This window comes from Panthera uncia, chromosome B1 (assembly GCF_023721935.1).
Source record: "Panthera uncia isolate 11264 chromosome B1, Puncia_PCG_1.0, whole genome shotgun sequence".
Taxonomy (NCBI): Eukaryota; Metazoa; Chordata; class Mammalia; order Carnivora; family Felidae; genus Panthera; species Panthera uncia.
In genome coordinates, this window is record NC_064811.1 from 194340596 (window position 1) to 194367468 (window position 26873).

The 26873-nt window shown below is 41.9% G+C and overlaps 2 protein-coding genes across 3 annotated transcripts in view; one reads left to right on the forward strand and one right to left on the reverse strand.

The window, feature by feature from the left end:
- MCPH1 (microcephalin 1) overlaps positions 1–26873 on the reverse strand; it is a 171612-nt gene that overhangs the window by 98230 nt on the left and 46509 nt on the right. The window lies entirely within an intron of this gene.
- ANGPT2 (angiopoietin 2) overlaps positions 1–26873 on the forward strand; it is a 58662-nt gene that overhangs the window by 14048 nt on the left and 17741 nt on the right. The window contains exons 2-4 of the mRNA XM_049631819.1: positions 15750–15905; positions 20302–20423; positions 25188–25417. Coding sequence (XP_049487776.1) covers positions 15750–15905; positions 20302–20423; positions 25188–25417 — 508 coding nt within the window. The remainder of the gene's footprint in view (positions 1–15749; positions 15906–20301; positions 20424–25187; positions 25418–26873) is intronic.

Consider the following 26873-nt stretch of genomic DNA (forward strand, 5'->3'; position numbering starts at 1 on the left):
GACAGTAAGATATTTTGAAGGAAAGAGCAGGAGAGACCACACTCAACATAACTTTCAGAACAGCGTATGGTTACAATTATTCTATTCTAGCACCAGTTGTTGGTAATATCTTACTGTGCCTAATTTATAAGTTAAGCTTTCTCAGAAGTACGTACGTATAGGACAAAACACAGAATATATAGGGTTTGGTACTATCTGTGGTTTCGGGCTCCCACTGAGGGTGCTGTGGGTAAGGGGTACTACTGTATCTCTTCCTCTAAAGGCTAGCTACTATTCTGCTCTCAGTCGCTATAGTTTAATTTTGCTATAATTGGGACAATACGATACGTATTCTTTTTTGGTCTGTTTTATTATTTCTCTGATTCATCCATGTTGTTGTATTAATACGTGTCCTTTTCCATGACTGTGTAGAGTTTCAGTGTATGATTATGACACAATTTATGTACCCAGAGATGGGTAATTGTGTTCTTCTATGAAAGTCAACACTTCTTAATTGGACACACCCATGTATTATTTTCTTGTGCTGTTATATTTGGAATCCATACAGTTGGATTGACTTATACCTGCCGTGAATGATTTCCAAGACTAATCTGCCTTCTGATGAAATCTACTCTTCAGAAAATACGTTGACAAGTGTCTTTTTCTCAACATAAAATTCCATAAAGTTATTCTACAATAAGATAGGGTGGGGATGAAACAAAGGGCCCATCAAGGACCCATCCACCACTTTCTCTGACCTTTCCAATCTTCACCTCCTCCCTGACAACACCTTAATTTTCCAGGCTCATCAGGGAGAAATGGTTCTACACACAATAGTTTTCCCGATTAGAGCTTGCTTCTGGGAGCACTAGGATTTTTCCTTTTATTCAGATCTTTGTAGAATAGTATTATGCTTCAATTTGCATGATTTATGGTCACCCTTATGAAAATGTGTAAGGTGCACTTTCTGTGCCACAGCTCAGCTCCCCCATCGGTGGGGCCTGGCCTGATGGTGCCTCCCGAGCCGTTGTGGGATCACTGAGATGTACAGCAAAAGGGTTGTGAAATACCAACAGGTGCTTTTGTGAGGTGGGCTGGAGTAAGGCTGGTGGCCACTGGGGTCAGGATTAGGATGAGGATTCACATCCTGGTTTTGAGTTCATCACTGTGATGTCCACTAAATTTCCTAGGCTGGCATCGACTTTTCCCCCAAAGGCATCCATGCTCCAGGAGACTAACGGTTTGAGGGTTGAGGAACAATTAAAAGAGGTCCACCCATCCCTAAAAAATGCCAGGATGTAGGATGGGCACTTCGGACAAAACCTTTCCTTATGTTCTAACTTTGACCTCCTTCGGCCAGAGAACTCCTAAAGTCACTCCAAAGAGGGCCAAGATTCCACTGGAACCAACCACTCATAATTTGAATCCCACAGAGCAGCCAAAACTCCAATGTAGGTCCTTCTGCTGAGGGGATTCAACAAAGATGCTAAGCCACAAAGTTTAAGCTGGCATTTGACCACTTTAACTTGAAACCAGATTTCTACAGCTGAGGGAAGCTTTCAAGAATTCACTACCACTGATAAAATTACACTGGCTTGTAGGAGTCAAGACCAAATCATAGCAGCAACCACAGTGATTTTTGGTTAAAAAATGAGGGTAAGATGACTCACACTTTGATTGAAACAAACAAACCCTAACAACAGGAAAACCTCTGCTACTGCTCCTTTTGTCCGGTGTGCCCCCTCACCCCTCATTCCTACTTCCTGTGCCCCCTCACCCCTCATTCCTACTTCCTCTGCCCCCTCAACCCTTACTTCCTGTGCCCACTCACTCATCAGTCCCACTTCTTATGCCCCCTCACCCCTCATTCCCACTTACCCAGTGCTCCTCACTCATTCCCACTTCCTTTGTGCCCTTACCCCTCACTCCCATTTCCCCGTGTCCCCCCTCACCCCTCATTCCCTCTTCCTGTGCTCCCTCACTCCACTTCCTGTGTGCCCCCTCAGCCCTCAGTCCCACTTCCTGTGCCCCCTTATTCCTCATTCCCACTTCCTGTGCTCCCTCACTCCACTTCCTGCGTGCCCCCTCAGCCCTCAGTCCCACTTCCTGTGCCCCCTCACTCCTCGTTCCCACTTCCTGTGCTCCCTCACTCCACTTCCTGCATGCCCCCTCAGCCCTCAGTCCCACTTCCTGTGCCCCCTCACCCCTCATTCCTACTTCCCCTATGCCCACTCACCCCTCATTACCACTTCCTCATTCTCACTTGTTGTGAGCTTGTTTTTCCCACTGGAATAGTCAGTGAAGAAGTGCATTGGGTGACCTGTGTGAATGAGTGCCGCCATACATCTGAAAAGGAGGCCATGGTGTGCAACATCAGCATGTACTATCACTCAAAAAGCACTCCTTGATGTAGACAGTTGACCCCTAGAGATGAAGCAGAGTGAGTCAGCCATTCTGTGGTGGCTCAAAGTGACGCTGGGCCCCTCACCCCAGTGAAAGAGAAATATCTCCTGAAGTGATTTTTTCCCCCTTTAAATTGTGAGCAAAAATTCAAGCATGCAGAAGAAAAAGTCAGTTCTGAATGACATGCTTTTTATAACTCGTGGCAATGGAGTGAAAGGGGACAGGAATTTTCCACTAGCTTCCATTGGAAGAGATGTGCATGCAAGGCAGTAGGGTTAGGGAGAAGGGGCAGACCTCCAGAACTGAAACTAATTATGGGAAAATGATTCAAGTCCCTTGTACTTTTACCACAAGCATTTGGAGAATCACACTGAAAAGTTACTTCCCAAACTGCTTCGGTGCTCAAGTAAATTTGGCTTTTCTTCGTGTTATAAAAGTAGTTCAACTTTCAACAAGTGAGGATGGCAGGCATGCAAACTATAAATTACATGCAGAAATGGACGGCCATACTTTTGTAAAAGTGGCACCATTCCGTCCTTCCGCTACATGACCAAAATCGCATCAGCCTGAGGCCACCGTGCTATCCCACCCAACACATTCACGCTGCTCTGAGAACGTTCCTCTGCAGCACACCACGCTTGGCAGAGTTGCGAAGGAGACACTGCGCCCAACAACCGGCTAGCAAAAAACAGGGTTGCTTTTATTAATGGTTTCAGAAGTTAGGAATATTCAAGTATTGGTTTTATCAATTTACTGATTTCACAATAAACATAGGAAATCATAGAGACTGCAACGAAAGACAATATGTGGATTGCGGGAAGGGAGGGACACAGGTCAGATTGAGTGTGCACCCAACTGTGTGCAAGATGCTATAAAGATGTTCTAAAACGTAAGTAACCCCAATTGTTTACAATTGGAGTGTATTTGCCAGTTAAGCACCGCTCAGCTGGACACTGCCTGCCTCATTTCAAATTCCATGCTGACTTTCATGCCGTACTCGGCTTTTACAGCAGCAACCACCAAAAACTCAGCCTCGCACAGTGGCATAATCCGATAGCACTGAAACTGTGCGCTATTTTGAGATACTAATTCTTCTGGTGGCTGACAGATGTTAAGAACTGTTGGGTTCCCCTGGAATATTAAACTATCTCCCACTGCCCCTAGGAAGTTTGCGGCAGGGTCCCAGGGTGCCTTGGCAGAGAGTTCGGGAACTGTGCTAATTTCTTCCATTCAGTTTTCATGCCAACACAGCTCGAGAGGGAATTTACATACCTGATTTACCGATGAGAAATGTGAGGTTAAAAAAAGTTGACTTGGTAGCTAGTAGCTGAGCTGGGATTCACACCCTGGGGTGTGCGAGTCTCAAAATCTGTGCTAGCATGGCAACTCCATGACTGCTTTCAAAAATCACAACATCTTCCCCACCTTAATCCAACACAAACAAAGCTACTTTACTCAGGTCTCTATCAGGTTGCTCAAGCAGGAATGACTTGAACTAGAATAACTCAAAATGTGATTAAATTCAATGGACTAATTCATGGATTTCACTTTTGTCAGAGTAATTTTGTCTTCATTCCAATGGGCGATGGGTGGCTCAGCTACTCAGAGAATAAATCATTTTCTTCCTACACTTGAAGCCGCTGAACTTCAACAAAATACAACCCATGACTCAGACATTTATTTATTTATTATTTATTTTTAGACTAATGGGAACTGCATGAATTCTTTCTTGGTCTTCCAACAGCAAATGCCTTTTATGCTTGATCCGGAAAGAATTGAGTTTCGGAATGTTAAATTACTAATTTACCTAACTGAATACTTTTAACCCTCTTTGGGCAGCTGGAACAGTTTAATCTATAGCTCTGTGCAGTCGCTGTGAAATTGCTTTTTCAAAGTTCACTTTTTTAGGCAGTAAATAGGAACAACCAGATGAAAGCTGCAGACAGAGGTAAATAAAATCACTCACAACAACTAAGGGTCATGGCGTCATAGCAAAATTTGTCAAACATTTCATTTTTAATATCCTTTCCTTAAAAAAAAATCTCTTTATTGAGGTCAAAGGTCAGGAAGTGTATAAAGTATGCTAATCTTAAATCGACAACTTCGTGAACTTCTAAAATATGAATTTACTCATGTAACTAGCTCCAAGGTCAAGATATCAAACATTTCCAGCACCCCAGAAGTTTCCCTCTTGCTCCTTCCCAGTTAATAACCTCTCTTGCACCCCTCTGCTCCCCCACAACAGCTTCCATCCAGAAATCATTATTCTGGGTTTGGTCACCATCAGTAGGTTTGGTCTATTCTTGAACACGATATAAACAGGATCACGTAGTAAGTATTTTTTTGTGTGGCTTCTTTTGCTCATTGATGCTTGCAATAGCATGCCATTTTACCGGCAATCTATTATGTTATTTTTAAAAACTGAATTGCGGTACATTAACACATCAAATCAGACCCAGGGCGCAACACTGATAAATGAAAATAATCATTCTATTGTGAGAAAGGAACTACTGGAAAGTGCTCATCAAGGAATGCCATTTACCAGTTTCAACGTGGAATCATAACTGGCTGTAAAACATACCTCAAGTCCTCTTGATTTGGACATATCAACAGATTTTACATATAGCAAGTTAGTATGTAAGAAAGGTTATTTTACTGCAAAGTATCTAACTCTACATGCCATATTGGTGTCTTTATTTAAATGGATTCCTTCTTAGACTGAAACTCTATGGAAAAATTACTTTAGGATAAGTAAACAGTCCTGTAGAAATAGAATAATGAGCACTTAAATTCCATATGAAGCAGTGACACCTACATTTTATGGCAAAATTTTGCTTATCTATTTTTCCTCAACAATTGTAGAGAAAGGGACTCCCCCAATATATGAATGGTATGCCCCTGAAACAAAAGATTGAAATAAACCCCCTCTAAAAATGAATCAGAAACATCATCCCTAGAACTGGTATTTTGTAAAAGAGAAGTTTGATACAACATATATTTTGTAGCAAGATACTCTCTTATTTCAGGTCACCAGGCCTTGGAAGACATAATTAGAAGCCCACTGATTTGTCCAAAGTCATAATCACTATTTGCAGTTCCCAGCTGAGGCTCCGTTCTCGTGGAGTCAAACTGCAGCCATGCCCAGAGCACTGTGTGTGTGGCTTCTGGAACAGTTTCCCTGGATGGAGAGCCACAGACAGAAGTGGAATGTGCTTAAAGCTCTTGTCTGGCCTTTCAAAGCGAACAGCAGTCCCACTTGGCTGTCAACATTTCGGAGGTGGACAGAAAATACTTTGAAATATACTTAATACACTTCTTGTCAAATTTCAGATCAAGAAATGAAGAGGAGTTGAAATTAGTTAAAAATAAAAAAGCCACACTCCTCTGTCTTGCCACATAATTTGGGCACTGAATATTGTTTTGCCTTTGCTGTACTGTGGCTGATGAGAAAAAAAATGTACTGTTGCTCAGGTTTAAAATAAGTTGCTAACATGCTTAAAAATGCATTACTGCTGGGGCACCTGGGTGGCTCAGTCGGTTCAGCGTCCCACTCTTGGTTTCCGCTCAGGACATGATCTCATGGTTGGTGAGACAGAGCCCCACCACTGGCTCTGTGCGGACAGCATGGAGCCTGCCTGGGATTCTCTCTCTCCCTCTCTCTGCCTCTCTTTCCTCCCCCCTTCGCCCACCTCATGCACACACTCTCTCTCAAAGTAAATAATGCATTTTAAAAAGGCATTACTGTCTTAAAAACTAATGTTCAGCTTTAAAAATAAACACAGTCCAATTAAACAAATAATTTATATTTTCTAATGTGAGTTAAAGAAAAATGGTTGATCACTTTGCTCCTGCAAAGCCCAGGTAAGTGTGCAGTTTCTTAAAAGTACGTGCACACGGCCCTCTGACATAGGTCAATAGATATGAAATATTTGTAGCTTTAAACACTTGTGAGAATGAAGACTGAACCAGAGGTCAAATGAGATTAGACTTTAGAAGAAGTACACTTTCCCTCCTAAACAGTTCAGAAAAATACGAGCTTGAGCTGTTATTAAATCATAAAATTAAAAAAAGTTGCAGCTACAGCCTTTATGAAAATGAAAATCAAAATGAAAAGAACACACTCGCCTAAATATTTCCCAGGATTATTCCCGCAGCAACTGTCGTGTGGGGTTTGGGCAGCCTTGTTCAGCTTTAGCGTAAGGTGCTGAAGGAAGCTGGCCCAGCCCTCCCCCGCGGTACACACAAGGCACCATCACACTTAGTGCACAGAGAAGCCAGATCGGTGCGGAGAGTATACAAATATATACTGTTTCCGTTTATGCTAATCCACAGGAGACACAATGACTTGAAATATGAACAGTTCAGAAGACAGCTATCAGCCAGACAGAAAATGCCGTAAAAATACATCCTGCTGACGGTGGGTCAGTGGTACAATCATATAGGAAAGGTGAAATGTTTTACTGCTGACTTCTCATGCAAACCGATCCCGTGTCCCTTGAGAGGCTCCCAGTGTTATCCCCCCAATTCTCCCCACCTTCGGGCTTGCTAGCAGAGCGCGAGGCTGACGGTCGCCCTCAGTGCCAGCACTGAGCAGGGCGCTCGAGGCCCAGTCCTGAGACTCCCTGAGCACGGCCATCTGTGTTCCCCAATCCCCCTCCCCCACCTTTCTGTGAAAGAGACTTCTTGTAAAGAACTAGTTTGCCTTGGAAGTATCTGCAAGACGAAAGTCATTTAAATTCCTTCAGCCCTTTCCCTCCCTTCCTAGCCATCTAGCATAGCAATTGTGCCACTGCACATTTATTTCATGTTAAAAAGATTTAAAAAAAAAAAAAAAAGAGCTGACTCCAAAGATGCCCACTCTGTCTCGTCCCTGGAAATCTCTGCAGGATTTCGGCAGAGCCACATGAACACGGAAACAGCAGAAATAGGGCAGACAGACGATGTAGACAAGCTGTGGGATCTGAATCCATCGCAGAAGTGAGAAAGTACCACTACACATCCGGGGGCACGGGTACAGCAGTGCAGTGGTGAGAGTGTGGGACGCGGCCGTGGGCAACCGGGGTGCTGCTGTCATTCCGCTAAGAGCTAGCACTGGCCATCCAGGCCCTGGTACCCCCTGCCCCCACCCCACCCCTCGCCGCTCACAGAGTGAGACATTTCAACAATATTACAGATTTCTAAAGCCTCTTCCCCCTCAGCTTCTGACAGTCTATCATGCCAGAGAGGAGTGAAAATGGATGGACACATCTGCATCTATTTCCATCTCCACACATGAGGACATACGCGTGTTTATAAATATGCATGTCTGTGAATACACGTTTCAAAGGTAGTTTGAAAGGCAGATAGTTGCCAAAGAAAGACAATGAAATATGTACTTACTTTGTCTTTTCTCTCAGTGCACCTTAGTTTTGAGAGAGGCAAGAACACGTTGGTTTCCTTCACAAAGAAACCTCCAGTATAGGGTAGCAAGAAATGCATCCATCTTGTGCCCAGAACAGAATTTCAACAGCTCCCATTTGTAATCACTGATAATTCCGTTCATTTCATAAAGAAGCCTCTCAAGAATAGTTTTATATTCCCTCTCTGCCTCTCGGAAGTGTCCCTAGCCCCTCCTGAGCTGAGAACAAAATATGCCAAGAACTAGACCAGGGCACAAATCTGCCGAATGTCTAATGTGTGGACAGCGTTTGCTGACGCGGAAAGTGAAGTTCTGAGCTGCTTTAGCTGCTGCAACCCTGTCAGGCTTGTGCCTCCCGTGGATGGTGCTCCCCGTTTCTGGCCTCCAGCCACACCCTTCGTCCAATGTCACGCACACGGTCATTCCCAGGAGGGCTGCTCCCAAGGCAGCTCTCGTCTGCAACAGGATGTGTGCAGGTTCAAGGTTCCCACCGCAGAAAAGTGGTGATGCTTGGGCTTCACCCCGTGATCCCACGCACCGTGGAAAAGGCGCCACGCCGTCTTAGCTGTACCCTCCGTCACGCCAGGCTCTGGTCTGTGGCACTGTGGGTGGCAGGCACATGAGTGGTCTCAGTTTTCTCATCTGGAAGTCGGGCCGGGAGCACCGCCCTGCTGTCTGGGGAACACCTCTTCTTGCCACACCCAGGCCTCTAGGGGGCCAGCAGAGGACCCCTGCTCCCTGCCCCGCCCCGAGCCGGCTGGGGGTGCCAGAGCGGCCTCTCCAGGCCCCTGCAAGCAGCCCTCGAGGCTACCCTTGCCTGGAGGGATGGAAGGTGTCCCATCTCGCCACAGGTGGAGGGTTCGGTTCTGAAACACATTTCCTACAGCTCCGCAGAAGGTTATTGTGGGACATGTCACAGTGGTGGCCAACCAAGTCCATGTCTGCACCAGCCTCAGCCTCCCTGCTGCCTTCGCCTGTCTTCCGTGGTCATTCCCCGTGACCACTTCCTAAATAAACTTCCTGCACACATGCCTTTGTCCCCGGCTCTGGTTTGGGGAAAACCCAAGTGAAGGAAGTAAGTCAAGTGAAATATATTAATATACAAAGAAATGTATATTTAGTACATAAATAACTATTATTTATATATTCATAAAGAAGTGAGCATCTAAAAAATCACTCTGCAATTGTAAATTGCTATTGCCATTCTTGCTTTATATAACCATATCCATCACCTTACAGTATCTGCAGCATTTATTTGCTCCTTATGAGTCTCTATAAGATGTGAGCCAGAGGGGCACCTGGGTGACTCAGCTGGCTGAGTGACCGACTTCGGCTCAGGTCATGGTCTCATGGTTCATGAGTTCAAGCCCCGCGTGGGGCTCTGTGCTGACAGCTCAGAGCCTGGAGCCTGTTTCAGAGTCTGTGTCTCCCTCTCTTTCTGCCCCTCCCCTGCTCACGCTCTGTCTTTATCAAAAAAAAGTAAACATTAAAAAAAAAAAAAAAAAGATGCTGTGAGCTAGAGCTCTAGTATATATTCGGGTAAGTATATATGTACCTTAAGAACCCTTTAAAACGCCACACATAGGTAAAACATGACACCTTTCCCCATACGAAATGCTTAAACAAATTCATGTTACTATACCAGCCTCTTTATATTTAAGCTTGAGTATATTTAAAATGCCTGCTATTGAGGAAGAAAATAGCCATTTTATCAGTAGGCAATGACTAGAACGCCTTAAGGGGAAAAACACACTTTCTCCTTAGATTCTGGGGTGATGGTAAGGGAGACATACAAAAAGGCAAAGAGATGTGAGCTTATGTGATTAAAACCCCCCATTAAATAACAAAAAGAGGTACGTTGTCACACTCACAAATAAAAGCAAAAGAAATACAGCTTGAGGGAGCACAGATATAGTGGTATTCAAATTATCTGAAATTTTCTCAGTCACAGGAGGTGGGGGACAAGCTATGAATGTCAGCATGGCACCAGCTCGCGCCTGAAGCTCTATTCCGTATCATGTCTTTAAGTTTATAGCTCTCAACAAGCACACTTTTAGTCTCTTTATGACCAGTGAAAATAGGAAAGGGGTTATCTAGATACACTATCAGACAACAAAAAGTCACTCATAAATTATTAACAGGAAAAAAATCCCTGACAAAATAGGTCGGAACAAATTAGTTATAGGAAGCGCCTGAAAGATCATCTGTGGGGTGGGGTCCATGGAGCGATGGTGGATGGAGACAAGTTTGCTTATTAACAACCTGGAAAACCTATCCCAGCAGGGCCAGGCTTCCCCCGTTTCCTGAAGCACCTTACACTGGCTGTGGAGAGAAAGGCCCCAAATTATTGACAGTCCATGGAAGGCACTTGGCTTCAATATCGACTTCTCTCGGCTAGATAAAGTCAAGTATGGCATCCATACAAAGAGGAAAGAGAGAACTTTCCAGCTCACAGGGCATCTGAACACCATCCCCAATGTACAGGCAAACGTATTTGCCCCCTCAAGTCCTACAAGTGTGGCTGAGGACAAACATCTCTCGGCCTTAGCCTCTTTCATGTCTGTATCTCTCCTTCAACACTGCAGAGTACGTAACTGCTTAGGAAGTGAGAGCTCTAGAGTAAAGACAAAACAAAACAAACAACAAAAAAAAAAACAACCCCCACACACTTTATAAGGAGTGGGAGGAAAGCCCATTTTGCCACTTTTCTGTCTGAAAACCTCAAAAGATGTTTCAGTTTCTTCATGCCAGGGAACCAAGAACATTAGGTCAAAAGCCTTCTAAACAGAAAATCCCTGGATTTAATAATCTTGTATCCAAGTTTTCAACCTAATTGTAAGAGCAAAGGCTTTGCTTGCTTGTTACTAGGGTGTATGGCTGAAGGATGGCTCCCGAATTTCCACATCCCAAGCAAACGAGAACATAAATCGATAGTAGGAGGAGGTTTAAAAATCAATCAAAAACAAGTACAAGACGTTCTTTTTGGTACCTAAACACAACGCACAGTGCAGTGGAGACCTTTGAGAAGGGCATGCGATGGGGTAGGGCATAACCGCAGAGGGCGCCAAGGGCCCTGGGCCAAGAGAGACGCAGACAAAGGCTGGAGGGAGGAAGCAGCCTAAGGGTTCTCGCACAGCCCGGCACAAGGTGTGCACAGAGGGAACCAGGCTGCAAGATTAGAGTACAGATCAGAAGGAGTATGTGCCACCAGTCAGGGGAATCTTCACAGGCACAGCCACGAGGGAGTGACCTGAGCTGAAGAGTGACCACAACACTCAGGGTGGGGTTGCCAGAAGCCAGTCAGGGGCTGTGTGACAATCCAGAAGATCCAGACACTGGGTTGGGGGTGGGGTGGGGGGGGGGCAGGAAAGAAGGGATCAAGTCAGGAAGGATTACTGAGGTAGGAAAAAAACCAAATCCTTTTTGGGGATGTGTGTGTGCAAGAGAGAACAGTTACAGTAACTTGTTTCTACAGGGAAATGGTAGAGAATAAAACGTTCCCAGTGAAAACTTTCCTAGGGAGGTTAGATCATTCAGATAAACTTTCCTAGGGAGGTTAGATCATTCAGATGGACAAAAACCACTTACTTAAAAGGTATCAGGACACGGAGCTGTATTTCAATAGCAAAGACCTCTCAACCAGGACTATATAGTTGGTACGGGACCAAGATCAAAATCTCCAAGTTGGCGATAGTTTTCATACACTATCTATGTTTTCCTTTCCCCAGCCAATTTCAAGATTACTTTCCTTTTGGTCGAAAAAATAATGATGATAATCTTGGTGAGATCAAAGATAGCGAGGGAACCATTTTAATGCGTAATCTATCTGCCATAGTTACCTTGCAAACAGACTTCTTTTTCCTGTCAAATATAATCGTTCCAAATGTTGAAAGAGTAATCAAAAACTTCAGGACACATTTTACATTAAAAAACATATATATATCTATGTATTTTAAAAGAGTTTACTCTGGTTGCCTGAACTTCAATGTGTTGCCAATTTTTAAAGGTTGTGTTTTGAGTGCAATCTCTTTTAGCAAATCAAACCAATACTAAGCAACAATCTATGCAACTATAATGACGGTGACAGCCTTGAAACGTTAATTGAATTTGGATAATTCATTTGAATTCCGAGGGAAGAGAAACCGCTCAAAGACCTGCACTTTGAGTGCTTAGACCAACAATTCAAGAAGGGGGCAAAAATGAATGGCCGTACCTCCTTTCAAACTGTAACGGGGACTTTTGGGGGGTGGGCACCTGGACCCACAAGTCAGAAGCGCTGCATAATCATCTTCTGACATGAAAGCAATGTCAAACATTCCTGCAAAACATGAGTGTGTGAAGCCACCCGTGTGAAATGAGGAAGAACCATGTCCCCTGGGAGGTTCAAGTATCTCGGAACTGTTTTGATAGGAATGGCTAAGTGCCGATGACAGAGACGGAAACAGTTGCCCGAGGAGCGGAGAGGGACACTGCCGACGGGAGCAGAGACCTCATTCATCCCATGTTTTTCCTTGAACTAAGGCTTCCTTCTACCAGAATGGAATTGCACTGGGCAGACTTCTATATTTCACAGGCAATAAAAATAAGCGATACTAAACAGAAAGAAAGTCGTTCCAGGGCAATAAGCTAGAAAAGCAGCAGTAGGCAGGGCAAGTGAGGCGTGGCCTCTGGACGGCCAGTTCTAGCCCGCGTGTGGGGTGCCTGGGGCCCATGGAAAGAGTGGACGCAGGAGCAGGGACAGCGGCAGTGAGCAGCAGACCTTAACTACAGTGGTTGTGGTTTCCCTATTGCTCCTGGGACTAAACACGTTCTTTGTAGTTAAAGAGGACTCAGCTGCCACGGTACCCGTTTCTCTTAAAATCTTAATTTATCTTCACCGCTTCAAGTGTGAGAGCACAAACCTCTTCACGAATCAACACAAAAATGTCTACTCCTTGGTATTTCTGTTTCTGTTCCACTGTCTTCCCACTGACTTCAATTAGATACTGGGTCCGTAGCATGTAGGCTGTTACTTTATTTAGCTGTATGTACTGTATAGAGACACTATACACATACAGACAATATAAATAAGATCTATACACACCCACACAGCTCATGCATAAGTGAATCTGTAATTTGCTTCAATGGAAGATTAATCACAGCCACACACCCACCATACCCAGATACTTTGTAGTCCGGAAAAGCTGAAAAATAGTGACTTAAAAAGACATCTTGTATTCTATTGTTTTCAACCTTAGAAAAAAGTTATGGCAATAAAGTTATTTATTTTTTTTTACTTTTAAAAATTGGGATCTTTTATTTTAGTTCCTGAGTCTAATTTTAAATGGGAACTAGACTCTAAAATGTCAAATTATAAACAAGCTTCTCATGTCTCTTGATGGCTGTAACCACATGTGACTCAGTAGTTCTAACACGGGGTGGGGGGCACTCAAGGACCTATTCTTTTCTCCTAGTTGTATGATTTAGAGCGACAAGGGGCAGAATCATTTTTATTTAAGTTCTTAAGTACTCAAATCAATAAGAAGATTAAGACCTTTATTTATACTAGTTTATAAATTATAAGTTTGCAGTATGGACTTCAACCAAACTCCAGCTTGAATCTATCTTTAATAAGCGCAAACTTCCCGGAATAAGTCTCTCTAAATATTATCTTTGCTGGGTGTTAAGAGTAACTAAGACAACTCCTCTCGATGACTTATATGGCTTTAACTTTAACCTCAAAAATTCCAAAACTCCCATGGTGATGAGAGAGAGAGAAAGAGTGTCTCTGTGTATGAGAGAGTGTGTGTGAACAAGAGAGAGAGAGAGAGAAGGGGTGGGGGGGAAGGAAAGGAGAAATAACAAACTTCTACGAGTCGTCATAAATTATCTATTTAAATCATAAAAGTTACAATTTTAAAAAGGCGAGGGAAGGGAAAAAGAATAAATTAAGAAAGGACATGGTCACTAAAAAGCCTGAGCCAGTTATCATTCGCTAGTTAAGGAAGGGTTGACAAGGGTTTCGATCTTCAGATTTTCTTAAGTCTATACTAGAGATATTTCTTGGGCCGCCAAGCAATAGCACATGATTCCATTTTTTATGGCGCTCTCATCTATTGTGATTCATGTGGAGAAGCAAAGGCTTCAATGACAAGATTTTACAGATGGTCAGAGCTGTGTAGTCATTGTCAGCTTTCAGGCTATTCCATCTGCTAGAGACCAGGGGAGAACCAGGGAGCAACCAGTGACCCTCAAGATAATCAGCATGGAGGGAGGTGGGAAGGGCACAGGAGTAGGGACAGAGTCAATGGCAAGCAAGCAACAGAGGCAGAAAATATAAAATTCTAACACTAATCCTAGAACTCATAATACCGGTCAAGACAGAACAGGACCACCTGGGTGGTTGAGTTGGTTAAGCATCAGACTCTTGATTTTGGCTCAGGTCGTGACCTCACAGTTATGAGGTCGAGCCCCACACTGGGCTCTGTGCAGGGTGTGGAGTCTGCTTGGGACTCTCGCTCTCCCCTTCTCTCTGCCTCACCCCCACTCTCTCTCAAAAAAAAGTTTAATAAGTTAAAACAAAAAAAAAATAAGTTGTACCAACAAAGAAGCTCTTGAACTCTAAGGGAAAAGCTCCACCCCTCCCATTCTGCTTTCTCACTCTTACATGCAGAAGCAGAGAGTTACTTTGTGGTTAACATTTTAGGAGAAAGCCTGTTTGATGACAGACTTTATGAATGGTTTCTGCTCAGAGAATTACGAGTTTTAAAGAAAGGTGTTTATGAGCATTTTTATCCTCATCTTTCCATTTAATTAAAAAAATTCTGAGTTATAACTAGGAGAAAAAGAAATAAAAATAGGGGTTTCTGCTATCATGAATTTGTAGTTTGGGTCAATGAATAGACCTGTAGCTCTGTCGTTGGCCCACCATGAAACACAAAAAGGAAAGAAAATTACATTTTAAGCACCTGAAGTTATGCGTGCACAAAAGGACTGTAAAAGCATAGCTTCGTTAATCCTTCAAACCCTCCTCTGACCAATCAGAAACCTATTTTATATCGGGGTTTACTGGGTGCCCCCAAAGCTAAGCAACATCCCTAGAGTCAAGGGAAAATCGGAGAGCAGGTGTCCACGTGCTTTTTCCAATATGCCTGGGTGTCCTGCATTTATATTTCATTATATAATTTTACTGCCGAAGATACAGGTATCTGTGCCTAGGCAGTGAAATCAGCTTCTTCACCCTTTTGTGCTGAAGCTAATATTATACTGAGCTGGCGTGCCCCCTCGCCGGGCTGTGTGAGTAGATAAAGGAAGTAGTTGTAGGATTGAGAGTTTGCCTGGTATACGAAATGATGAACTTGGGAAGACTGCACGCACGTTGGGAAAAGCGTAATAGGTCTAAAGGGAGACGAACAAGGTTAACAGGGAAGTGTGGGGGGGGGGGTAGGGCGGCAGAATGTGGAGGTGAGGGGTGATTCTGTTATGGGGGGTGGTGGGGAATCCAAAGGAGAGCCTTTCCTCATACTCTGTGTAAGGCTGACTTCTAAAGTCTCTTTTTCAAGAAACCACACGTCTAGAATGGGGGAAAAACAGTGATGCTTCTTACCAAATTTTCATTTCCTGCCTAACACGGATAGGGCTGCAGCCTGAAGAGACCCTGCTGGACAGCACCGCTGTCTGCCCGCCTCTGAGCTGGGGCCACACTGCCTCCCTTGCCGGCCGCAGTGTAGACTGATGCAGGTAACCAAAAACGACGAGCGGCCTGTCTCCCACACATGATGTCACTAAGCTGCCAGATTTTAAGTCAACACACTACCACACTGTGTTGTTCCGCTAGGGATAAAAAACAAACGAACAAACAAAAAACAGCAAGATCACAGCAAGGCACAGGTCTTGCAACAGATTTTTTAAAAGAAAGGGAAAATACTTAGGAATAAGATTTCTGATGATTTGGCTGATGACTGTCTTTGTCACCCATGTGCTTTTCTAGCTTGAGAATTACATCCAGGACAACATGAAGAAAGAAATGGTAGAGATACAACAGAACGCAGTACAGAACCAGACGGCTGTGATGATAGAAATAGGCACAAACTTACTGAATCAAACAGCAGAGCAAACACGGAAGTTAACGGATGTTGAAGCACAAGTAAGTAATGAAACAGAAAACCCGTAACGGTCTGGGCTAGTAACTGCTAGTGAGAAATTGCACCGTGTGGCTACTTAGCTGGATACTGGGCGAGGGAAGAAAGCTCGAGTGCAGCAGGAAAAAAGAGGAGTTGATAAGAAATTAACAATTTGTGGCTGGACAAGAATTTAAAATATGTTTTCATTTTTAATACTGAGGTTAAATTACATTTTTTTTCTACGAAGGGCATTCAAATCATTTCATATGATGCACACTTGACACTCTATGAGAAATGCTCCTCTGCCTTGCTGGCATCTTCTGGACTCTAGATAAGCCCTCAGCTATGCCTTGCTGGCATCCTCTGGACTCTAGATAAATCCTCAGATTTTCATTTAAGAAATGAAAAGCACTGGGGCACCTGGGTGGCTCAGTCAGTTGAGCATCCGACTCTTGACTTTGGTTTGGGTCATGATCTCATGGTTGAGGGATGGAGCCCCATGCTGGGCTCTGTGCTGACAGTGTGGAGCCTGCTTGGGATTCTCTCTCTCCCTCTCTGTCCCGTCCCCTCCCCCCCCAACACACAAACTCTCAATCTCTCAGAATAAATAAACCTAAAAAAATGAGTACAAGAAACTTTGTTCTTTTATTTTTTAACATTTATTTTACCTTGACAGAGAGAGAGAGAGAGAGAGGCAGGCAGAGAGAGAAGGAGGGAGAGAACCTCAAGCAGGCTCCACACTATCAAAGTGGAGCCAGACATGGGGCTCAAACTCACGCACCCAACCGTGAGATCATGACCTGAACCGAAATCAAGAGTGCGACACTTAACTGACTGAGCCACCCAGGTGCCCCAAGTGACTTTGTTCTTAAATCTAACTTTCAAGATAAAATCAAATCTCAAAGAACTATGGAAGCAGTTTGTGGTATGAGTTTCTAAAATCTGTGGTATGAGGTTATAGACAGAAGCAAGCAGCAGTTCTGGCACAGGGGGCTCGGCCATCAGCAGGAAGTCTTGAGTTCTCTAATGGGTCTGGTTTCACCATCACCTGGGGAGTGAATCCGCACATGGGACTCGGGTCTTGTGGGCCTTGGCAGTTCGAACTATCAAGTGAGGGCTGGGTCCAATGACTGGCTTCTAAGTTCCCTTTTAGCTTTCAGGTTTTATGAGCTGCTGATTAATCGCAGCAGGAGAGAAAAACATGAACATAAGAAAAGAACAAGAGCAAAACAGTGAACATGAGAACATTAAAACACAATTCATCCAGAGTCCGGCCAAATGACATACAACCTGTGACTGAGTAAGGATAGTCCAGGTGGGAGGAGCGCCTGGGGGGCTCCGTCTGTTGAGCATCCGACTTTGGCTCAGGTCATGAATTCGCGGTTTGTGGGTTCGAGCCCCAGGTCAGGCTCTGTGCTGACAGCTCAGAGCCTGGAGCCTGTGTCAGATTCTGTGTCTCCCTCTCTTTCCGCTCCTCCCCAGCTTGTGCTCTGCTCTGTCTCTCAAAAATGAATAAATTAAAAAAAAAAAAATTAAAAAACAAAAAAAGAATAGTCCAGGTGGGAAAAAAGTGCTGTTGGCAGAATTTGCTGAGATGCTCCTAGTTCAAGTCTCAACATTGGTACATCTGCTTTCTGGTCTCTTTATAAGCTTAAGAAGTTAGTACCTTCCTACTCTCAGTTTTAAGTAATGCTCAAAAAAAAAAAAAAAAGTAGATTTAATAGCAAATACTTTCTATGATGTATTATTATTTCCATATGCTACTTCAGCTGAAAGAAATGCCAGACATGAGCCAGAAGGGGACACGAGGTAAGAGAAACTACAAGCCTCCCAACTGTAATAAGATCATATCTAGAAGAGTACAGGTATTCTTTCCTTGTCTCCATAAGAAGTGTTGGATAAAGCAGGGTAAACAGTAGGAAGCAGTAGGAGAATAAAACACTTTTATCTGAGGCTAGACTAAGAAGTTACTTCTTTACCAATCTTTCCACAATGTTACAACAGTGTAGGAAAAATAGAACTGTATCACATGATGAATTCACAAGGTATGAAAACTGTAATCCCAAGAGGTGATACAAGTGAAAAATGAAGAGATAAAAATTTTAATGTAAGTGTGTCAACATATCTGTAGTTAATTATTAAAATAAATTAGTAATGCCTAAGTCACACCGCTCACCATTTGATAGCAAAGCTAGCGGGAAATCAAGCTCATTCAAAAAATGTCTGTTGAGTAAACATTTCTCATATTTTCTGATAATGGTAATAAAGTGTAAAACATAGAGCAACGATTTATTTATTTCTTTTTCTTTTTTTTAACGTTTTTATTTATTTTTGACAGAGAAAGACAGAGCATGAGTGGGGGAGGGGCAGAGAGAGAGGGAGACACAGAATCCGAAGCAGGCTCCAGGCTCTGAGCTGTCGGCACAGAGCCCAACACGGGGCTCAAACTCATGAACTGTGAGATCATGACCTGAGCCGAAGTCGGATGCTTAAATGACTGAGCCACCCAGGTGCCTCAAAAAAGCAATGATTTAAACCTTTGCTACATCCTGTGTAAGTCAGTTTTTCTAGCTTTTATTAAGCTTTGGTTGGATCACATGATTTTTAAAACATCAATTGTGAAACTAGGTATCACATGATCTATGGTAACGGGAAAATCAGAAGATGACTATAAAGAAATCAGCCTATAATGTCCAACTAAACACATTAAAATGTCTGAACCTAGAAAAGGGACCAAATTATGCACCAAATCTATTTAAGGCATTTGTTGAGCAATTACTGTGTGAAACGGGTTTAAATCCAAACCTAAAATTTTCTGACTAGAAGATTCTTCTAGCCTGTCAGACTCAGAGGCTATTGAACTGGACAATGAGGGACAGGTAGAGATCGGAGGTCTTACAGACCAGAGACAACCACCTGACCTGGATAGACAGTCACCTGCTCTGGAGGCCTTTGGAAAAGTGATGGAAAAACATCGCAGTTGATCCTTGGTCGGTCAGGACCTATATGCCCTCCTCCCTATCTCTGGCCCATTGTGCTCATTTCCTAGCCCTTAGTAATTAAATAAAAGACCCAAGTTTCCAGTTCCTTTTAGAAATAACTGACATAGAATATTTGGGCCCAAAGAAGATGTAGGCCAAATCTATATTCCAGGTGTTAATATTAAAACCCAACCTTTCTGCTAGCTAATGCCATCATTCATTCAACAAGAATGAGCTCATGGTATGAACTCATCCAGCTTTGACCAAGGACAGGACTGTCCCTAAAGCTGCTCAGTGGGGCCAGGCCAGGCCTTTTATGAATGACACAGACCCTGAACAAACAATGGTTCTCTCAAGGACCCTTATTCCTGGGCAACAATTCTGCCTTACACTTACACGTGATGTCACATCCTGAATAACCACAACCCAGAGGATGTGAGTAACAGACTCTTCCTGCTAGAAGGTAGCCGAACGCCAAAGAAGTCATCCTTAAAGTTGCTGGAACACGACAGGAACAGTGACAGTGCATATGACAGGGCCCAGAGAGCAAAACTGAACTTCATAGTGATGCATTACTGTTTCCCAACTGGCTGACATGACTTTTAAAATTAAAAAAAGAAAGGAGAGAAGTGGAAAAGAAAAAAAATGAAAGGCTAACCAAGTGAATACAAAGTAGGAAATGCTGGGCTAAAAATGAGCTATATTTGGCGCGCCTGGGTGGCTCAGTCGGTTGAGCATCCGACTTTGGCTCAGGTCACGGTCTTGCGGTCCATGGGTTCGAGCCCTGCATCGGGCTCTGTGCTGACAGCTCAGAGCCTGGAGCCTGCTTTGGATTCTGTGTCTCCCCCTCTCTCTGCCCCTCCCCTGCTAACACTCTGTCTCTCTCAGAAATAAACATTAAAAATTTTAAAAATATTAAAAAAAGAAAAGAAAATAAAAATAAAAATGAGCTACATTTTTATAGAATGGAAGCATGTGACTTCTAACCATGTCGTCTACTGACAAGTAAGAGAACCGCATTTCGTTTTGAGCAAAGGCAAAACCTTTTTCATTTATCAACAACTTCTGATGTACTAAATATGACCATTGTATACTCCTACTTGGCTCACTGTGTGAAAAGAAATGCTAAAACATGACAACAGGAACAGCATTATACTATTTGACACAAATACTACTGTCCAGAACTATTAAACACTTTCTAAAAAAAGACACGGTTGAAAAAAAAAAAAAAAAAAGAAAAAAAAAAAAACCAACCACAGTCTGAGGCAATCCAGGACTTCAAGGTTTTTCTGAACATGAAGAATATGCCAAAATAAGATACTTGGGTAAATAAAAAACGCTTTAGTTATGTTTTCCTATAATTTAGCTGACTTAATTAAAAGGAAGTTATATGTAACTTTAAAAATGACAAATAGGAATTTTATTTTGTTACATTTAGGTATTAAATCAGACAACAAGACTTGAACTTCAGCTTCTGGAACATTCCCTTTCCACCAGCAAATTGGAAAAACAGATTTTGGACCAGACCAGTGAAATAAACAAATTGCAAGATAAGAACAGGTAATAAAAACACACAAAAAAATTTATAAACCAGAACTGCATACCTTGTAGATCTGAAAGCCTATTTCACATGACTATCACTTCTAAGAATGGCTTCCAAAATGCCAGATTTCTTAATGCATAGGGTTGGGACTGGACACCTCGTGAGGGAAAGGCAGGGAGAGGGTTTGGGAAAAAGTGGAAGTGTGCCTTCTAATCCAGTCTTCAATGTTTTTCATTCTCTGGGCCCTTAAAGATTCTCCTCCAGTGATTCTCCAAGCTCTGCCTCAATACCGCCCAAGTTAATCTGTGACAAAATGCTGCCAGTGTCTTGGAATAAAAGTAACACTGGCCCAAGCTTTTTACCTTTGCCTCTGGGAACGTCATCACTTCCAATGCAAAATGACCCACAGGTGGAAAACTACACTTACACTGTTAACAAGGCACATTTCCTGGTGCAAAAGTTACTCTTAAAACATATGATAAAGTAAAAATGGAAGTCATTAATAAATATTATGTTAATATTTAAATAAGATCTAGAAAAATCCCAAGAAAGCCAATACAAAAACAAACTCTGGGTGATCAGTGGGGATTGTTTTCAAAGGCTTATTGCAGATGGGAGTACACAAAGATAATTTTGTCTACCAACTTGTTTCTAACCAGGATGTGCATATGACATGGAGAATGGTCAGACAACAATATACTGTATTTCAGAACTAAGTAATTTCAAGTAAATAATTTTTTCTTATGCAAAAATGATGATAAACTTATTGTCTTATGATCATTCTTTCCTGTTAATCAAGAACTCAGCTGAAATAATTCTTTCTCTTCTTTGGGTAACAAGTTTAGCTCACTATTGATTTAGAATTTTGAAAAGCAAATAGATTTTTTTTTATTCTTTTGCAAATATAGTTTTTTAATTCAAATATTTTTCTTTAGTGTTTCAGTGTTTTTTCTTCTGCAAAGTAAAAAAATAAAAGTTTGAGACCAAACGTTGAGATACAACAATCTCTTAAAATGGTCTTATTTAATAATGTTCTCTTTTATTTAATGAAGTTGCAGTGACAGGAAGATACAGGAGCTGAGTGATTACTTTTGTTGCTTGCCAAAACAATATGGGCTGGGAGATACCTAGGTTTTGATTAGTTTGTTGAATGCACCCTGGTATTGCACACTGTCCCCTCCTTATGTTTCTAATTTAGTATGCTAAAACACGAAAATTATCAGTTAAGCATGTCAGTTATGTTTCCCGAGTATCATCTTTGTAAATATTTGCCAAATCGTACTGCCTTTTGCCTTGAGGAGTATAAATCTTCTTCCTGAGTTCAGACACACTGCTTCTTGTTTTCACTTACTACAAGTAAACTTCGTTACGCACAGTCAGCTGGAATTGCTTTGAAATACAATCAACAACTTTCCCTACATCCTTTGCTCATCATGATTTGGGGAAATGTCTCTATGTCAAAGCTTCACAACGTATAAAATAGTGATCCCAACCATCCTGAGGCTCGCTGTACCTTCTGATTATTCTTGCCTATGTGATCCTCCAACTTTTTTATTTTTTTACTTAAATCTTTCATGTTTTCCTCCAGTTGAATCTACATGGACCAGCAGTACACTTTTCCAATACTGGGAGTTTAGTTTTATATGACATTAAGTTTAAACATCACATTTCCTCCGTAAAACCGCCGTGTCAAACATACCCGACATGCTAAGACTGCGTATCACTTACAAGAGCAGTGCACCACAGCCTGGGCTGCAAATCTCTCACTCAACGCAGGAGTTGTACACAGATTGTTTCCGAATGGCCTCCCAGAGTATAGATCGTGAAAGGGATAGCTTTTTTATCAGCAGACTTGTCATAAACACCATACGTAACAACTCTGTACCTGCAGGAAGAATAATCTTTGCAGGGGCTGCAGAAATCACATCCTCTTTTGACACAAATATGAAATGACGATAATAAGGCTTCTGTTGATGATGGTAAATAAATAAAAATAAGGAAACTGTGCAGATGATTTTTCATCTTTCGGTGAGTTTGGCATGCTGTGTTTTCTGGTGCCTTGCATTTTGACTAGCCTAGGATTTCGCTCGCAAGAACATCGTTACAAATATATGTGAATGTTCTGCACATGTGCCAAACCATTTCTTTAAATTACTTTCAATGTGTCTCCAAAAGTGCAACTGTTTTCTTCATGGAATAGTTTCAGATGAAGTCAGAGTACTGATCAGGGTCGATGATATTCTGAAAATTGCCACTATACCATTTTTAGGTTCACCAGCTGAAGGTGAAAATTACTATGTGTTTTTCACCTAATCATTCCTTTTTTTTTTTTTTCTTTTAAAAATAAATGATTCATTCAGGCCCTAGTTGTACCAGCTCAATTAAATTGTGATTATTGTTATGGTAATTATTGTTATTGAAAAGTGCTGCCATGGATGCTGCCCCCTTCTAAAGAGAGCCAATAAAAACCCATAAAAGAAACAGGATTCAGCCTTGGTATTTCTGCCCACACAGGGTATTTCCTCACACTCCTCACCTGCCTGTGAGTTATGTTAATAGGAAGATAAGCTGTACTTAAGTCCAATTTTATGGTGATGATCACATTGATTTCCCTGTATCAGAAAACCAAACACCACGCTATACAGAGTGTTACCCACCGTATGGATTCCCCATACCGCCCCATCTCCTTCCTTCCGCCACTTAGCACTCTGGGCCTCGGTATCTGTTGCAGCGTGGAGAGTTGTTGCTATGAACTTGCACTCGATTCTCATCTATTTTATCCTATGTAATTAATTCGCTCTCATTTAAAAAGTGCTGATTGTGACTCATTAAATGGATCTCACAGGCCAGTAACAGGTCCCAATCTGCATTTTGCAAAGTGTTGCTGGAGGATATGATCTGACACTCCTTATAGCTTTAAATGCCATGATCTGTGCTTCCGTGCCTACATGGTCCTGCTCTCAGAGCCAGTGTGGTCTGGGGTGACCTGCTAAACTCTTCAATACAGGCTAATTTTTTAAAAAATTAAAAAAAAAATTTTTCATTACAGGCTAATTTAAAAAAAAATGCATCTAGGAGTGTTCACACTCTCATTCACACTCTGGAGCACAGGACTATCCCATCTTTCTCTTATGCCTCGTCACAAAGTATTAAAGACAACAGAATACAGCTGGATAAGAAATTTCAAGCAATGTCATTTTGAAGGCAGTGTAGATTAGTAATTTAAAAATGCCTCACTTATTTTATGTTAATTGTCTAGGTCAAGCATCACAGGATTGCTTTGAAAGCATACTGCCTATAATGATAGTACTAGAAATGATTTCAGGCAGAAAACAGAAAAACTTTATGTATTTATTATTTTTTTATATTTATTTAATTTTAGAGACAGAGAGCACGAGTGGGGGAAGGGCAGAGCGAGCGAGCGAGAGAGAGAGAGAGAGAGAGGATCCCAAGCAGGTTCTGAGCTGTCAGCACAAAGCCTGACACAGGGCTCCATCCCACAAGCCATGAGATCATGACCTGAGCTGAAATCAAGGGTTAGATGCTTCACCGACTGAGCCACCTGGGTACACCTTGTGCATTTATTTTTAGGTTAACTTCTGCTTAGAGTAAGTCATCTTAGTTTTTAAATTAACAAAATGATACACAATTAAAAGAACAAGCTGATAGCAGGAAAAATAATGAGATGTAATAGTTTTAAAAGAGATAGGAGAAAACTGATGAAATATAAATAAAGTGCAAATCAGGGTATTACAGTAGCTGCTTACTTTCTGACTTGGAATAGTGAACAACACTTACTGTCATATAGCAATTTACAAGGACTTGGCTGGGATAAATTTAAGACTTACAACTGAATTTCTAATAATAATTATTTATACTGATCGTTACTGCTTATAGGTAAGACCTTTAGTGGGTAGTCAGTTCCTTGGCTGAGTAATGTTGCTCACAGAGTTAAAGATTCAGAAAATGTTACTGCCCTCAAAAAGGCATCGTAGACTTACAGATTATTTGAACTAGGAAGGACCTCAGAGATCTTTAATCTACTGCTTTCATTTTACATAGAAATTTATATCTACAGGTGGATGTTCATTTAGATAGGCATTCACCTGAGATGCAGACAGGGGACAGCCTGACGCAGGTGACACAGGTGGTCACATGCAGAAGTGAGGTTCTCAGCCTGGGCTTCCCACTCGCCCCCATGTGCTCCCAACACCAAGGCTGCCTTCTCATTGTCCACAATTCCCTTCAGCAAAACCATGGTCTGCAAATGCATTCCATGTGGTAACTTCTAATTACGGACCTTACATTTTGGTTAGGGTATTTTATCCTCATATCTATGTCCCATCTGCTTATCTAGAGTTCTCGGCAAGTTTGAGAGCTTCTTCAGGGCTGCGGCAACTCCTTTAACAACTTAACAGAGGGCCTTGGAGAAGCAGGAATTCAATAAATATTAAAGATTGTTTAAGAATTACAAAACCGAGAGGCACCTCAGTTGTTCAGTCAGTTAAGCGTCCGACTTTGGCTTAGGTCGTGATCTCATGGTTCGTGAGTTTGAGCCTCACGTTGGGCTCTGTGATGACAGCCCAGAGCCTGGAGCCTGCTTCGGATTCTCTGTCTCCCTCTCTCTCTCTGCCCCTCCCTCACTTCCGCTGTTTCTGTCTCTTGAAAGTAAATAAGCATTACAAAAAAAAAAAAAAAAAAAAGAAGTACAAAACTGAGTTGATGTATATAAAGCAATCAGAAAACCCTTCACTAAACTAACAATTATTTCCCTCTACAAGTTTCCTGGAAAAGAAAGTACTAGACATGGAAGACAAGCATATTGTTCAACTACAGTCGATAAAAGAAGAGAAAGATCAGCTCCAAGTATTAGTATCCAAGCAAAATTCCATCATTGAAGAACTAGAAAAACAATTAGTGACCGCCACGGTGAATAGCTCAGTTCTCCAAAAGCAGCAACATGATCTGATGGAGACAGTTCATAATTTATTGACTATGATATCATCAAACTGTAAGTCAAATTCACCTATCATCTTTTCTTCTGTTTTAATTGCATTGGTTAAATGAAATTCAAAATCCTTAAAAATTCTCATCTGTCAGAAAAGGACTATTTCTCTTACATGTTTCCTATAAAAGCTTTACAGGGTCTTAATACAGAACCAATTAAAAAAGAAGGAGGAAGTAATTCCACTTCTGGGTATTTACCCAAAGAATATGAAACCACTAATCTGAAAAGATACATGCACCCCTCTGTTTATTCCAGCATTATCTACAATAGGCAAATTATGGGGAAAATATATGTATGTAATGGAATATTATTCAGCCATGAAAAAAGAATGAAATCTTGCCATTTGCAACAACATGGGTAGAACCAGAGGGCATTATGCTAAGGAAGTAAGTCAGTCAGAGAAAGACAAATACCATATGATCTCACTCATACATGGAATTTAAGAAACAAAACAAATGAACAAAGGAAAAGAAAAGAGAGAGAGAGACAGAACCAAAATACAGACTCTTAACTATAAGAACAAACTACTGTTACCAGAAGGGAGGTGAGTGAGGGGATGGTGGAAGCAGGCGATAGAAATCAAAGAACATGCTTATCATGATGAGCACTGAGTCAGGCAGGCCGTTCCCTGAATTGTGGAATCACTATGATGCACACCTGAAACTATTATAACACTGTATGTTAACTGTACTGGAATTAAAATTTTTAAAAATGCTGTTCAGGAAGGAAAAAATAAAATAGAATAAAAATAAGGAAGAAGAGGAGAGAGGGAATACATATTTATACTAATTAATTATTATGAGGCAAAACACCCCAAAGACGATTCCTGGGCTCAAAGAGCCTACTCTGAGTTATAGTTCCATCATTATCTGGTGCTATGAGGCTGGACAAGTTACTAATCCACAGTGGACTTTATTTATTATGTGGAAAAAGCGAGTCTAAACCCAAAGGACTGTTGTGAAGATTGAGCTAATGCTTGCATTGACTGGCATAAAATTGGCACTCAAGATATGTCAGTTCCCTTCTCTCAGTCCATCCTTAGTTACGTTTTGCCTACTTTATTACTGTTTTAACCTTCCAATCTCTCTTGGATATTAGAGGAGAAAAGGGAGGCAGCTTCAGTCATTAATCCGAAATGTGATACATAATCTGTGCGGTATTTTCATTTTAAGTCTTTTTCGTAAACAAATCGGGTCTAGTTCTTACTGTGGCTTATTTATTTCCTAATGTCCTTTAAACTTGTGTTCTCTTGGCACGGATGCATTTTACATCCTGTGAAGATATTCTTCAGTTTCATAAGAAATGTGTTCTCTCATCATCCTCGAGCCATGCAGTTATCCCAATCTTAATAGAAACACTTAAACGAGGTTTCTGCTTACACAAGGAAACAAACAGAAACAGCGCTATCTTGATGCTAAATGGCAGGATTGACACTGGAAGGCCAGTTCGCAGTAGGCGC